Genomic DNA, 13,456 nt, shown 5'->3' with positions numbered 1-13,456 from the left:
TGGATGGATGGATGGATGGATGGATGGACCAACAGGTGGATGGGTGGATGGATGGATGGACCAACAGGTGGATGATGGATGGATGGATGGATGGATGGATGGACGGATGGATGGTTGGATGGATAATGGTGCTTCCAACGAGGTTACCACTATCATTAAGAAGAGCCTCCTGTTCAGAAAGAGTTTAAGGAACTTGTAGAACAACAAATTGGAGATGACAGTAGGCTGTAGAATATACAAGAATAAAACTTCAAAGGAGATGTCTGTGCTGGGAATAGAAATCTAGGCAACATCGATTCTGTGGTCATTTCAGGTTGTAAATTTAGTGTCAGTTCTCTAATTGCAAACATCCAGTCTCAGGTAATAATCAAAGTCCTAAGTTCATTGAAAGGCAAGGTGTCTCCCTTTCTTTTTCCAACTTGGGGCAGTTACAGGTGAGAACACTGTGGTCTAGGTGGGGGAGATGTTCCTTTACATCTCATTGCCAACCATACGTGTCCATGCTACCTCCCCCTCCCTGGATAATTCTGGCTTCAGACGCTGTCAGAAATGAAGCAAGAGGGATGGGGCGCCGGTGGTTCAGTGGGTTAAAGCCTCTGCCTTCGGCTCAGGTCATGACCCCAGGGCCCTGGGATAGAGTCCCGCATTGGGCTCTCTGCTCAGAGGGGAGCCTGCTTCCTCCTCTCTCTCTGCCTGCCTCTCTGCCTGCTTGTGATCTCTGCCTGTCAAATAAATAAATAAAATCTTTAAAAAAAAAAAAAAAGCAAGAGGGAGAAATCAGGAGATCAGGAAAATCCTGGTTTGATGGGTACTATCATGAGATACTTTCTACTTTCTGGTCCTGATAGGTGTTTCAAGATCTCTCTTCCACCAGTTACCTTTGGGTCCTTAAGCGGCCTCCACGGGAAGCATTTACTGACCCTCCCATGACCAGGATCTTGCATTTTCCCCCTCTCTCTCCTCATCTCCTGAGTTTCCATCCTCCACCCAGCTGGGGGCACCAGATCCTGCAGGCAGTGCTGCTGAGGGAATTCATAACAGATCCTGGCTGGCGCTGGCTCCGCGCCCCCCTCCCCCAGTCTGCTTCATGAGGCATGCTCTTGAGCTCTGGCTCCCTCATAGGGGGGAAGGGAGATTCATTCTCATGGCAGTCTGTTCTCTCTCTGCCTTGTCACCTTTTGCTTTAAATCCCTCAGGGGCATGTCAGGCACCTGTCCACTGTACCCACCAAACTCCCGGGGTCCGATGCTAAGCTTTCCAGGTGGCCTCCTTGTAGCCTCCTTTTGGCAGAGACCAGGCTTTACCCTGTTCTCTTTTTGCAGGAGGGGAAGGTGTATACCCACAACACAGCTATTTGCAAAGAAATCCTTTCTAACCCTCTTTTCAATCCTTTTATATCCATGCTGTGGGTCTTAGAGTCATCTAACAATTGCTTGGTCATGAACTTTTGGAAATGGGCAAGCTCCTGGGGTGGTCTGTCTCCCAACCTACTTTATATCTGACATCCACCAAAGTGTAGCACCTCTGCCGAAACTTCCATTTTAACATCCTGCTTCATGAGCCTGCAGGTCAGGGTGGGAAGTTGAAGGATTCCAGGCCTGAGAGTTTGATTTTTTTTCTCAGTGAAATCAGAGGCACGGGCTTCTGTTGAGCAGGAGGAGGAAGGGAGCCGAGTCAAAGTCTCAGGAATCATGGTGAAGCTTTGCCCGTTACCCTGGAGAGAAGTCAAGGTCAAGGATAAGAACGGGTGGGGGACACTAGAGGCTCAGGTGATGGAGACCAGGAGTTAGAGCTGGCATCTGCATGGGGTTTTTCTCCAGTAGCCACGTGAGGGTTGAGAGCCAGGAACGAGGGACCTAGGACTAAGGTGTTTCCAGACAAGAGTGGCTGAAGGGTAGCGATGTGGGGGCATGGACAAGCCCCCAAGGGAAGAAGAGAGCCGAGGAGAGGTTTGAAGGAGCCGGCAGCTGCGGTGTCCAAGGCGGAAGGGCAGGGCAGAAAGGCGGAGGGTGGGAGGAAGTTGAAGGGAAGGAGACTGTGTCGCAGAATGGGAAGCCAGATTCAATATTTGACAGAGGTCCCTGAGTCAAGACCTGGGAAGAGGAGGCTGAGCTGGAGAGAAGATGCAGTCTGTGTTCCTTCCGCTGGAGGGGCAGGGATGGTGAGGCTTCCCTGGGAGGCGTGGGTGACGGGGGTCAGGATGGCAACAAGCAGGATGGAACAGGTGATGACTCCGAGTGGTGGAGGGGTGTCTGCCCAAGCCTCACGGGCGTGGAGGATGTCTTTGCTCTGCAGAGAGAGGAAAGATAGAGACTTGAACAAAGCAGAGAGGCCCCAGGCAAGCCCATCCCCCTCTCTGGGGTCTCTGGTGAGCATCCTTTGGAGATAGCCCCCCTCTGGTGAGGGTGACAGGCGGAACAGAGACTCCAGGAGAAGCCGGGGCTCAGCCAAGGTGGGGAAGTGAGAGAGAACCCTGGAAGAGGGTGGGCGAGGGGAGTCGGTCTGTCCACGGGCAAGCCCTGGGGAGCGCATCTGTGGAGGGAGGCAGAGGCTGGAGGTGGGGAAGCACTGGGCAATAATGAAATGCGGGCAGGGAAGTGGAGAGGAGGAACCATGAGTGAGGAGAGGGAGGCTGGGAAGCCGCTGCCCCTCAGTGTCCTTGTTCGGCTCCAGCTTTGCAGAAGGTTTGGGGACAGAAAAGGCCGGCTGAGACGTGCTCTGCGCTCTCACTTGCATGGGGCTGAGCGGCTAAGAGCCAGGGGCCCTCTGAAGAAGCGCCTTCCCTGGGCTCAAATCTGGGGGACAGGGAGGCCAGACGCAGACCTCAGGAGCTGGCCTGGGGCTTGAAGGAAGTGGCAGCATAAGGCACGTGAGGATCATAATACACCAAAGCCGTTGTCAGCCTCCCTCTTACTTCCTCCAACCGATGGGCTGAGAAAACACGGGAGTTTTTCCCACTTAATAAAAAGGAAGTAAATGTTTAAAACTGTATTGCTAGATTTAGGATGAGGAAAAAGTTCTGGAGATGGGTGGGAGTGATACCCATCCATTCCTACCCACAACAGGAATGTGCTTAATGCCACCAAACTGTGCCCTAAAATATAGTTAAAATGGTAAAATTTGTCTTTATGAAGATGCTGTGTATGTTACCACAATAAAACACATATGTGTTATATATGTATGTATCATATATACATATATTTACCATCAGGATGATTTTAGAGAGATTTGTTGACTTAAAAAAACAAAACCCTATTCCTGCTATAGAAGGTCATAGTGGAAAAATACCAGTTTGGTAGAAAGAACAGCTCCACTAGCACCCATCCTTACAAGGAATTTATTCACCAGAATGTGAATTCTTTGCTCTGTGCCCAGGTAGGCAATTTCTGACTCATCACCAACATGGGAATTCTATTTTCTGAAAATATTCTCTCTTATTTTTGCTAGTGGTTTGAGATGTATCTGACACACTGTTAACATTTATACAGTTGGTCGTTTAAAATGCATATACTAGGGGTGCCTGGGTGGCTCAGTTGTTAAGCATCTGCCTTCGGCTCAGGTCATAATCCTGGGGTCCTGGAATAGAGCCCCGCATCGGGCTCCCTGCTCAGTGGGATGTCTGCTTCTCCCTCTCCTAACCCCCCTGCTTGTGTTCCCTATCAAATAAATAAAATATTTAATAAAATAAAATAAATAAAATGCATACGAGATGGAAAGGTGTCATACATAAAACTATGCAGACTGAGCTAGATTTGTCAAACATTTGCTCTCTGACAAACAAGATTATAGCAGAAGAAATATGTTAATAGTATATATTGTCAGACAAAAGCAAAGTTAACCAAAGTAATGCTTTCAAAAATTTCCTATTTCCCAAGTCCCCAAGCAGCACACCCTGAATTCATTTCCACAGTCCGAGCCTAGAGTATAAAGAACTGTCATTTTATAAATAAAAGACAAGATGATTGAAACAATCATGAAACCACAGCAAGAGCTGGAAGCCAGTAGTGAAAGGTGTGTCTGGGAGGCTTTGTTCCCAGGCCTGCTCACTGAGTTTGAGAAGGGGAGGGGAAGGGACCTTTTTTAAGGTTTTTCGTTTTTGGTTTTTTAAGAAAGAGAGCGAGCATGAGTGAGTGAGAGGCAGAGGAAGCAGCAGAGTCCCCACTGAGCAGGGAGCCTGGTGTGGGGCTCAATCCCAGGACCCTGAGGTCATGACTTGAGCCAAACCCAGGCGCCCCAAGAAGGTTAATTTATGACATAATCTCAGCTGACGTTTTGGAGTGTGTATTTAACTGTTCGGTATCAACCCAACAGAGTAAGATCAGGGGCACATAAGATAAAACGCCTGTTAGAACCAGGCACGAGATGGGCCCTGTCACTGTCAACCATCCAGCATCTAGCCAGGGGAGAGGGGAGGGAGCCCAGCGGAGTGGGTTGCCGCTGCAGGGTTGCCATCCCAGCTCTGTGGTTGCTGGGCCCGTGGGCACTTATCCTGGCTTCTGCATCTCGTGCCACGAAATACAAGAGATGTCCCTGTATCCTGGAGAAGTGGAGGCCTTGACTTCTTTTCACTTGACTTCCGTTTTTACTGCATCTGTCTCCTGTGTATCAGTGGTGTGTCTTGTCAAATGCTCAGTACCTGGGGGGGCAGAGGGTTGGGCGGGGGGGCCGGGCGGCTGGACAGAAAGAAGGAAAGCAGGAAGGCACAGTAAGGAGTGTCGGTCCCGTCCTCGTGCGGGAGGACTTTACAAGGCAGGAAGCCCTTTGCGTTAGTAAGGAGCCATCCAGGTACAACGATGAGCTCTTCAGGCCTATTTGTTTGTGGTTACCGGTGAGGACACTACAAATCACCAGGTACCCTTGACCCTTCCTCCAAAGAGTTCAGAATGTTCCTGAACTGTGAGCCTTCTTGGTTGCTCACCAGGACTTGGGCATCGGTGCTCTGTGGAAGGAAGCCATCCAGACCAGTTCTGGGGCCCTCCCCATAAAGGCAGGAGGGTCTCAGAGATCAGATGCCAAGACCAAGGCCTAGGGTTTCCCCCCAGGACCTGGAAACGGGGTGTGGAGGCATCTGCTAGCACCCCAAAGGATAGGCTGCTTGGCTGACCCCAAGCTTTGCACCCTCCAGTCTCAGGTGGTAACCTCCCATCGCCGGGCGATGCTGGTGTGAGCAGAGGCACTGGAAGAGACCGCTGTGAGCCCCCGGTGCTGCCATCATGCCTGAGACCCAGGGAAGCAAGAACCAAAGAGACAGGGGACAGGGGTCCTTCCTTTATTTAATCCCAGTGAGACAGTCATTGCTAGGACATGCAGGGGTGAGGGAGGCCGTCTGTGATTTCCCCCCAGCTGCACTGTCTCCTGGGAGAGAGGCAGAATGTCCTTTCTCCGTGATAAAAACCCTGCCCTCTTAAGTAAAATGAAATCATGGTTTCAAAGTACCAAGCACAGCAAATGTTCACTCTATGGCCATTTCCTCCTCCCGGAAATAATTCCACGTTAAACTGAATGGCTCCAATTGTCTTTGGGAGGAATTTGCAGGGCTGCTGGGCGCTTTCCAACATGCTCAAACCCTGATGGGCCGTTTGCAGTCCCGGGAGAGATGTACTCGTTCCACCCACACTGAGTGGCCCCTGGTGCCAGGTCAGTAGCTGAAAAGACCTTGAGCCGGAGCTCCAGGAGCCAGTGGTCTAGCGGGGGAGGCAGGAGGGGCACGGTCCGCATGCGGTGCCCTACAGAGGGTGGCCCTGATGTCACTGGAGCCCTGAGCTGGGCTGCCTTCCTGCTTTGCCCTCTTAGCTGTGTGACCTGAGGCAAGTTGCTAAACCCCTCTGAGCCTCTGCGTTCTTATCTATAAAGTGGAGCTGATAAGACCCATCTCACAAGGTCACGGGCGGGACTGAATGAATGAATAGGACGAGACATCCAGCCCAGAGAGGCGGCTTACCCACTGTTCCTAGGACTCCACCCTGGGGAAGAAGGGTTAGCAAGGACCTGAGTCTGTCCTCAGCAGCAGACCTCTTGGGCACAGGCCGTAGTCAGCCAGCTCCGGGGATGGAACTCCTCCATCCTGGCTAGTGTCTGCAGTGTTCTTCTCCTTTTGAAGTGACAGGAGGAGGAGCCAACGGCAGGAAGAAGTGCCTAGTGTGAGCCTTAGGAAGGCAATATAGTACAGTGAGCGCTAATTCTTCTCCAGGTCTGTGCTCAAGTCCTGCTCAACCCTGTACACTCTGAGCACGGACCTCAGTTTCCCCATCTGGAAAATGGAGCTAACAGTAACCACCTCATAGATTTATGTTAAGAAAGAATGTATGTAGGGGCACCTGGGCGGCTCAGTCGGTTAAGTGGCTGCCTTTAGCTCGGGTCATGATCCCAGGGTCCACATAGGGCTCTCCGCCCAGCGGGGAGCTTGCTTCTCTCTCTCCCTCTGCAGCATTCCCTGCTTGTGCTTTCTCTCTCTCTCTCTCTCTCTCTCTCTCTGTGAAATAAGTTTTGTTTTTGTTTGTTTTTAAAGAGTGCATGTCAAGTTTCGGAAACATGAAAGATTCTCAATAAATGGGAGCGGAGGTGGGGATATGGTGGTGGGCAATATGACGACGGTGGAGATGGCGGCGGTGATGATACAGGGTCAGTGATCACGTCTTCCTCATTCAGGTGCCCCAGGAGGTAGCCCAAGGTTGGTGTAAAGAGAAGGATATCCCCTACTTTGAAGTCAGTGCCAAGAATGACATCAACGTGGTACAAGCCTTTGAGATGCTGGCCAGCCGGGCTCTGTCCAGGGTGAGTGGCTGTGGGGACAGTACCTCCAGGACGCCCCCCGAGGATGAGAAACTCGGGAGCTTCCAGAGAATACACTGGGTGCATGTAGGGCCGTGGGTAGGACAGGCTTGCTCATTGTCCTAATGAGTTACGCAGTGGGCTCGGCCATACCCTGATTCTGAGCCCCAGAAGGTCAGAAGTATGAGGCTCCCTTGCGGGGAGAGCTGGTCCTCCTCCGTCTGGCGGAGTATCATCTATGCAGTTTCTGAGACAGACGGTTCTGCCCCTCACCCCTGGACATGCTCAAGCAGTAAGGGTTTGCGAACGATGATCTAGCTCAATCCGGGCTGGTGGGAGAGAAGCCCCACACGCCCAAGCATCTGTCCAGGGGGAGATCGAGTCTGCCGCAGTTGCTGACATGCTCCAGTCAAACAGCCGGGTAGCTGTGGACCCCGTGTTGAGTGTGTCATCTGTGCAGGGCAGTGTGAAGGCTCAGGGCCCCTTGCTCTCTGGAGGCAGTCCGATAAGCCCACGCATGGTCACAGTACAGGTGTGTGCTGGGAAAGGATTTAGTGGGGGGTCCTGAGAAGCGGCGCGCACCCCAGCTGTGGGGGACGGGGAGGGCGGGAAGATCAGGGAAGACAGGAGCAGGGTTTTCATCCCCTTCCGATACGGAGTCTGGAAACTCAGAGGAGGGTTCCTGAGTGATCAGCACAGGGAAGGGATCAGCTTGCCTCATCAGTCTGCCACACGTAATCAGGGTGGGCTTCTCAGAAGAAGGGAGACGCTCATGGCAGCAATGATTTTGAATTGAGGAAAGGAGCATGAGAGATGGGGGGTTTCCACTCCATGGAGGAGCCTGCCGATGTCGTGGGTGACCAGCTGCCTGGCCCCGAGGCCCTGCCTGGGGGCGTCGACCAGGCGAGAGAGGCAGCAACCCCCTCCTAGCGGCTGCCCACCCGGGGAGACGCCCCGAGTGTGCCACCGGACATCTCCAAGCCTTCATCCCAGGGTTTGCCCCCACAGGCTGTCTTTGTGCTTCCCCTCCCAGCCCCCAGCCCCTGCTGCCTTGTGTTAAAGGGAAGCTGGGGGCGTTCGTCTCTAGCGCATGATCGAGAGGTGTGGTTTTATGACACAGTCCGCAACGTTGGCTCTTAACCCACAGCTGTGCCTGCTCATGCCGTCCTCTGGAAAGCGGAGGAATGTTGTCTGCCCTTGTATGGCGCTCTGATTCTCCGCAAACACTGTGCAGTGACTGCCAAATGCTGAGTCATGGGGAAGCACCATCTGCCCACAGCCCGTGTCTGTGTGTGGCCGGCATCCGCCCTTTCTGAAGAAGGAGTGTCCTTTATTCTTAAAGTTACGTCTTTCTTGCTGTGTCCACTTTATGAAGTTCTCTACTGATGGTGGTGGTGGTGGTGGTGGTGGTGTTTTAATATCCTACCTGGTGAGAGAATGGCTTAGCAAGCCCAGGTCAGTCCCTCATGTCGATGGCAGAAACTTACAATGAGAAGTCTGGAAGTCACAAGTACAGTGTCCACAGTCAGGCTGACCTACATTCGAATCCCGCCCTGGTGCTTCCAAGTGGACCCCTGGGCAAGACATGGGACTCTCTGGGCCTCAGTTTCCTCGTCTGTAAAATGGAAATAATGCAATCCCAGAAACATTGATTGAGTTCAAAGGCTAGGGCTGGAGCTAGGGACCTCAGGGGCTCTGAGGTCAGGTAGGGGAGTAAGACGTTCATAGACAGGCTGCCGTAGAGCTACGTGCCCCAGAGGGAGCAGGGTCAAGGCACAGAGATGACTCAGTGCAGGCTGGCTGGTGGCAAGGGTGGGTGAGGATGCTGTCTACAAAAGTGGCATGTGACCTGAGTGTTGAAAGACAATACGCAGTTTGCTGGTGGACACGAGTGCGGGGGAGCACAAGAGAAGGGCATGGCCAGAGGCGCAGGGACCAACCCACAGGGCTCATGTGAGGAACCAACTGTGGGTCGGTCTGTAGAAGGAAACATGGCATGAAGGGAAGCAGGGGTGTGGTGCAAGCAAGGAAGATCCCCAAGGTCAACAGCACGGATCATGAGGTCCTGGAGAGCCCTAACAGGGACTTGAAATTCATGCTGCAGGTGCGGGCTGTCCAGACCGCACCGCTGGACCGGAGGCACGTGGGGGCTCACCCAGCACCTTGACACCCCACCAGGCGTGTCCTTTACTCAGAAACTGGAAGGAGAAATATTTTCACATTAAAATGAAACAAACATAATTACTAGAGCGTAGAATCTAAAATTCCCATGGATGTTTAAAGTGAAACTGGAGATTGCACATTTCTAGTTTAAGGTCAAACATGTTTTCAAAGACATTTTCTACCAAGGGCTTTTCTCTCCTTCCCAGGGAGGTGGTGGAGGGTTTGAGAGAGAGATAATGAGGGGTGGGTGGGGAGGGAAGCCCAGTCTGGGACTCCAAAGCCCGGTGCATCTGATGTTAAGTCCAGACTCTATCTCTTAACTGTGCATCCTAAAGCAAGTCATGCAGCCTCCGTCAGCCACCACTTCTGTCTCTTTAAAGTAAAAATAATAATATCTTTCTACTGGGGTTGTAGCAAGGGCCGAAGAAAGCAGTTCATCGTAGAGAGAAGGCATTGAACAGAAGGTAGCTGTTTTAAAACAGGAGCTCTGCGTAAGGGTTTCTGCCAGGGCAGTTCCCCGCTTCATGGAGGGCAGGTCCCAGGGGCAGATGAGAAGGTACTGCAACAGTCCAAGCATGACTGATTGGAGGTGGCAGGACTGGGTGGATTCAGCAGACTTTGGAGGGAGAGCCTCAGCGGTTGATGATGGATGTAGGAGAGAAGGAACCAGTAGCTGTTTTAAGTCGATGACCAGGTTCCCAGCTTGGCAATCGGAGGCAGGATTGCATACAACGCTAGGGACCAAGCTAGAGAAGAGAGGGGAGAACACAAGCATCTAGAGGAGGGGGTGCTGCAGCCCACTGGGGCACATGACACACTCATGGTCCCCCAAAACATCTGAGTTCTGCAGCAAACTCTGGTTGGAAAGTGATTTGTGAGTTCAACACCAGAATAGATCCGTGGCTAACATTTTGAAAGGAAAGATGGTAGGTACTTCAATACCCTGATCTGGCCGCTTCCAAGGATGGGGCTACTTAGTTATTCCAGAATATGATTAAGAATGCCCTTGTGATCCAAGAAGGGACACTGCTTGCTTCAGGGGACCTGGGATGATGAGAGGTTGCTCTTACCAACTTGGCACTCTCTCTGGGCTGGGAGTGGTCAGGCCCGGCCCCCGTGGTGTGACCTGCAGCCTGGAGGCCCAGTTCTTTCTAAGCTAACAGGAAAAAGACACAATCACCACGTCCAGGAGGGAAGCAGGCTGGCTGGTGAGCAAGTAAGCTTGGTGAAGGGGCAGGACCTTTCTGAGGTCCCCCAGAGGCAGGATCTAAAGGCAGGGCCATATCGGTGACCAGGCTTGCGAGGACAGATGCCACAGTCAGTCACAGCACTTGGGCCCACAGGTGCATGTGTGAGGATGGTACTGTGTGACTTTCCAGTTAGACGCACACATTGCCAAGGGCACGGAAATGATGTCAGAAATGGGAAGCACTCTGGTGACAGGGACCTGGGGAGGTGTGACTATTACTGGGTGAAGAAGGCTGGTGTGAAGACCTCAGGCTTTGCCAGTGTAATGAATGAGGAGGTTTCTCACACCTTCCTGTGATCTGGTTGACTCTAGAATAAAATGCAAAGGAGCCAGAAAGCCCGGCCGCAGCCCCTCCGGGTACACCCAGTCTCCTTCCGCAGAGGCTGGCGTTGTGGACAGTGGCACAGGCTTCTGGTCATGAGGGGCTCTGGGGTCCCACTGGGGCCTTGCATGGACATGAGGGTGGGGCACACTTGGGGGGATGAACCAGCAGGCCCTGCCACCTGGGTCCAAAGATCTGATGAGGAAAGTTCCAGATCCCAGCCAAGGTCTCGGGCTTTCATGATGAGGGAGGGACCCAGAAAACACCAGACAATAGGAGAATCCTTCCAAAACCTTCCTCTCAGGGACAGCCGGCTCTCTCGGTGTAATGAGGGCCTCAGTCAGGGACGCTGTGCTCTTCCTCGGCCCTCGCGGGGAGGTTTGGAAATGTCAGGATGGTCACATTCGCTCCGTGACGTGAGAGGACCCCGCACCCAGCAGAAAGGGCCAGCGGGAGGACTGGACACACGCAGGGCTGCCCAGGCCGGAGCCCGCACGCCAGGCTGCATGGTGCTGGCAAGGAGCCACTCGGCCCCATTTCCTCTTTTCAGACACCTCCAGTGGGGTTCTCTCTCAGGGAGCTGGGGAAGGTCTGGGATGGCCCTGGGTCAAGCGAGGCATCCTCCGCAGCTGGGGGAGACCGATCTGGGGTGTGGAGACATCTCCAGAGTGATGGACCCCTTGCGGAGCAAACACAGCCCCTCACCCCCCGGCACTAATCCTTCCTGTTAAAATTATTATCATTGTTATTATTCTATTATATACATTCTAATAACTCTAAATAATCTGTCCAGGGATACCCAGGCTGACGAAGGCCCCGTGAGACCCTCTGTGGGAGGGCTGAGGGACAAGGGCTCTCCAGAAACAAACTACGTGGAAAAGGGCCGGATCCCGGCTCTGCACATCAGGCTAAATGACCACGCTGTCCGGGGGTGGCAGTGAATCATGGGGCAGCAGGGGACCATCTTCTGTGTCTCAGGGCGCAGCAGGGGAGCCCTGACACCACCTCCTGGGACCCAGGGCCACAGCGTTAAGGGCTGTGACATTGCACCAGTAGTGACGGGGGTAGCTCGGGTCCACGCCAAGGCAGCCAGAGGCCCTCGCCGACTCACACGCTCACACACGCAGTATCAGGGGTGCGGGCTCGGATGCCTAAGCCTGGTGACTGGTGAGAGCCGGGCAGAGTAAAGACGTGGGGTCCCTGTAAGTAGAGACCCTTTCGCCCTTGAATTCATCTCCTGGAGGAAGGGTCCCCTTGCCCCACGCCTCCCTCACCCCAAGCCAAGCAGGGTGGGTCCTGGGAGAGAAGCAGCCCGCTGGGTTGGGAGAGGCTTTCTCTGGACATTGTCGGGACCCAAGGGAAGGTGGGCGGAGAAGCAAACAGGCCCCTCGGAAGCGTTGAGTGTGTTTTAGGGAGGACAGAGGCCATGGGAAGGGCCGAGGACTGACTGGGCCCCTCCGGGTGCCCTGGCAGCGGTGGGGGAGGCTGGGAGGCAGACGTGGTGGGTGTTTGTGAGGAGAGGTCTCCAACAGAAAGAAGGAGTGGGTTGTCATGTCTGCCTGAGGTCCGATGTCACCTCGGTTTCTCCCTCTGGAGAATGGAGAGTTGTGGGTCCTCGTTGGAGGTCAGGAGACTCGTGCCGTCCACCTGCTCTGGGCTCCAGGGAAGAAGCTGGAGGAGAAGGGGAGGAAAGAAGAGCGTGGGGAAGACCAGTGCCTGCCCCCCCACCCCGCTCCACCTGGACCTCCACTTCCTCCCAATGCACAAGGGAAGGAATAAAAAGCCCAACCACCAGGAGCCAGTATGAGACCGAAGGCAGGTGAGGCGCTTTACCTCTCAGGATGTGAGCTCTGGCTTCTCTTTCCCTCCCCAGTATCGCAGCATCTTAGAGAACTACCTCACAGACTCCATCAAGCTCTCACCAGAAGACCAGTCCAGGAGTAAATGTTGCTGATCATTCAGACTCCCGCCCTGGTGCTCAGATGAAGCCTGCCTGGGACCTGGGCATCCCAGCCCCCGCCAGCCCCCCGCCTGCCCGAGCCCAGCCCCAGGAATCCAGGCTCTGAGGCTGGAGCCCCCTATCCCCTCGCATCTGTGCCGGGCCCAGATCAGAGTGCAGCCCCTGCCTCGGGCTGAGTACATTGAGGACACGGCTGGGCCCTCAGGGGCCCCGATGGAACCCAGAATGTCACAGCCAAATCTGGACCCTGGAGGAGTCACCATTCCTCGCTGGCTCCAGCCTTCCTGCTTCCCGCCCTCCCCAACACAGTCCTGCTCCAGAAGACGCAGCTCTGCGGGCAGATGGGCCATGGTCTCCGGAGTCCTGTTCTACTCTCCTGTGAGCTGGCCTTCCTCGCCCAGGCCACCACACACCTGCAGAACCACAGAACAGCTTGGGATCAGGCCGCAGCTCAGGGTCCCTTGGTCACCAGGCCAGAAGGGAGGGCCTGCCTCAACCCTTGGTGGCCATGGTTCAGGCCTGGAACATCGCTCTGTCCCCCCCAGGGTATGGAGCCCAGGAAAACGCACCAAGGACTGGCTCATTCCTCTCTGCTGGTAGCTCAGATATGATTTCGAGGACCTGAAGGTCAGCTTAAATCTCAGTTGCTCTCGTTGGTATGCATTTATTTATTCCTTCAATGAGTATCGTTGGGTATCTCTGAGGTACAATGCACGGAGGTCCAGTGACAGATGAAACCAACAGGGACCCTGCTCTCCGGAAGCCCACGTTCTGATAAGGGAGAGAAGTCACAGGCACAGAATTGAAACCTATTCTCAAATAGTAGATACGCGCTTGAACAAAGCATACAAGGAAATGGGGTAGAAAGAAACAGGAATGGCAGTTGGTGCTGTTTCAGACAAAGTGGTCCAGGAAGGCTTCCCTGAGGAGGTGTCATTTGGCATAAGGACTAGAGAATGCACAGGGGACTGCCACTGGAGATCTAGACAAA

General features: G+C 53.7%; 1 protein-coding gene across 2 annotated transcripts in view; it reads left to right on the top strand.

The window, feature by feature from the left end:
• RAB7B (RAB7B, member RAS oncogene family) overlaps window positions 1–12,536 on the top strand; it is a 22,377-nt gene extending 9,841 nt beyond the window's left edge. Inside the window, exons 5-6 of one of the 2 annotated variants that reach the window (XM_032878466.1) lie at window positions 6,649–6,774; window positions 12,379–12,536. In XM_032878466.1, coding sequence (XP_032734357.1) covers window positions 6,649–6,774; window positions 12,379–12,459 — 207 coding nt within the window. In that variant the 3' untranslated portion in view covers window positions 12,460–12,536. The remainder of the gene's footprint in view (window positions 1–6,648; window positions 6,775–12,378) is intronic. The other variant, XM_032878467.1, reaches the window with a different exon arrangement.
• The last annotated feature ends 920 nt before the right edge of the window (window positions 12,537–13,456 follow it).

This window comes from Lontra canadensis, unplaced genomic scaffold, assembly GCF_010015895.1.
Source record: "Lontra canadensis isolate GAN:19392208 unplaced genomic scaffold, GSC_riverotter_1.0 scaffold63, whole genome shotgun sequence".
Classification (NCBI taxonomy): domain Eukaryota; kingdom Metazoa; phylum Chordata; class Mammalia; order Carnivora; family Mustelidae; genus Lontra; species Lontra canadensis.
Note: the sequence above shows the minus strand (reverse complement) of the source record. Positions and strands in the feature narration are given on the sequence as shown.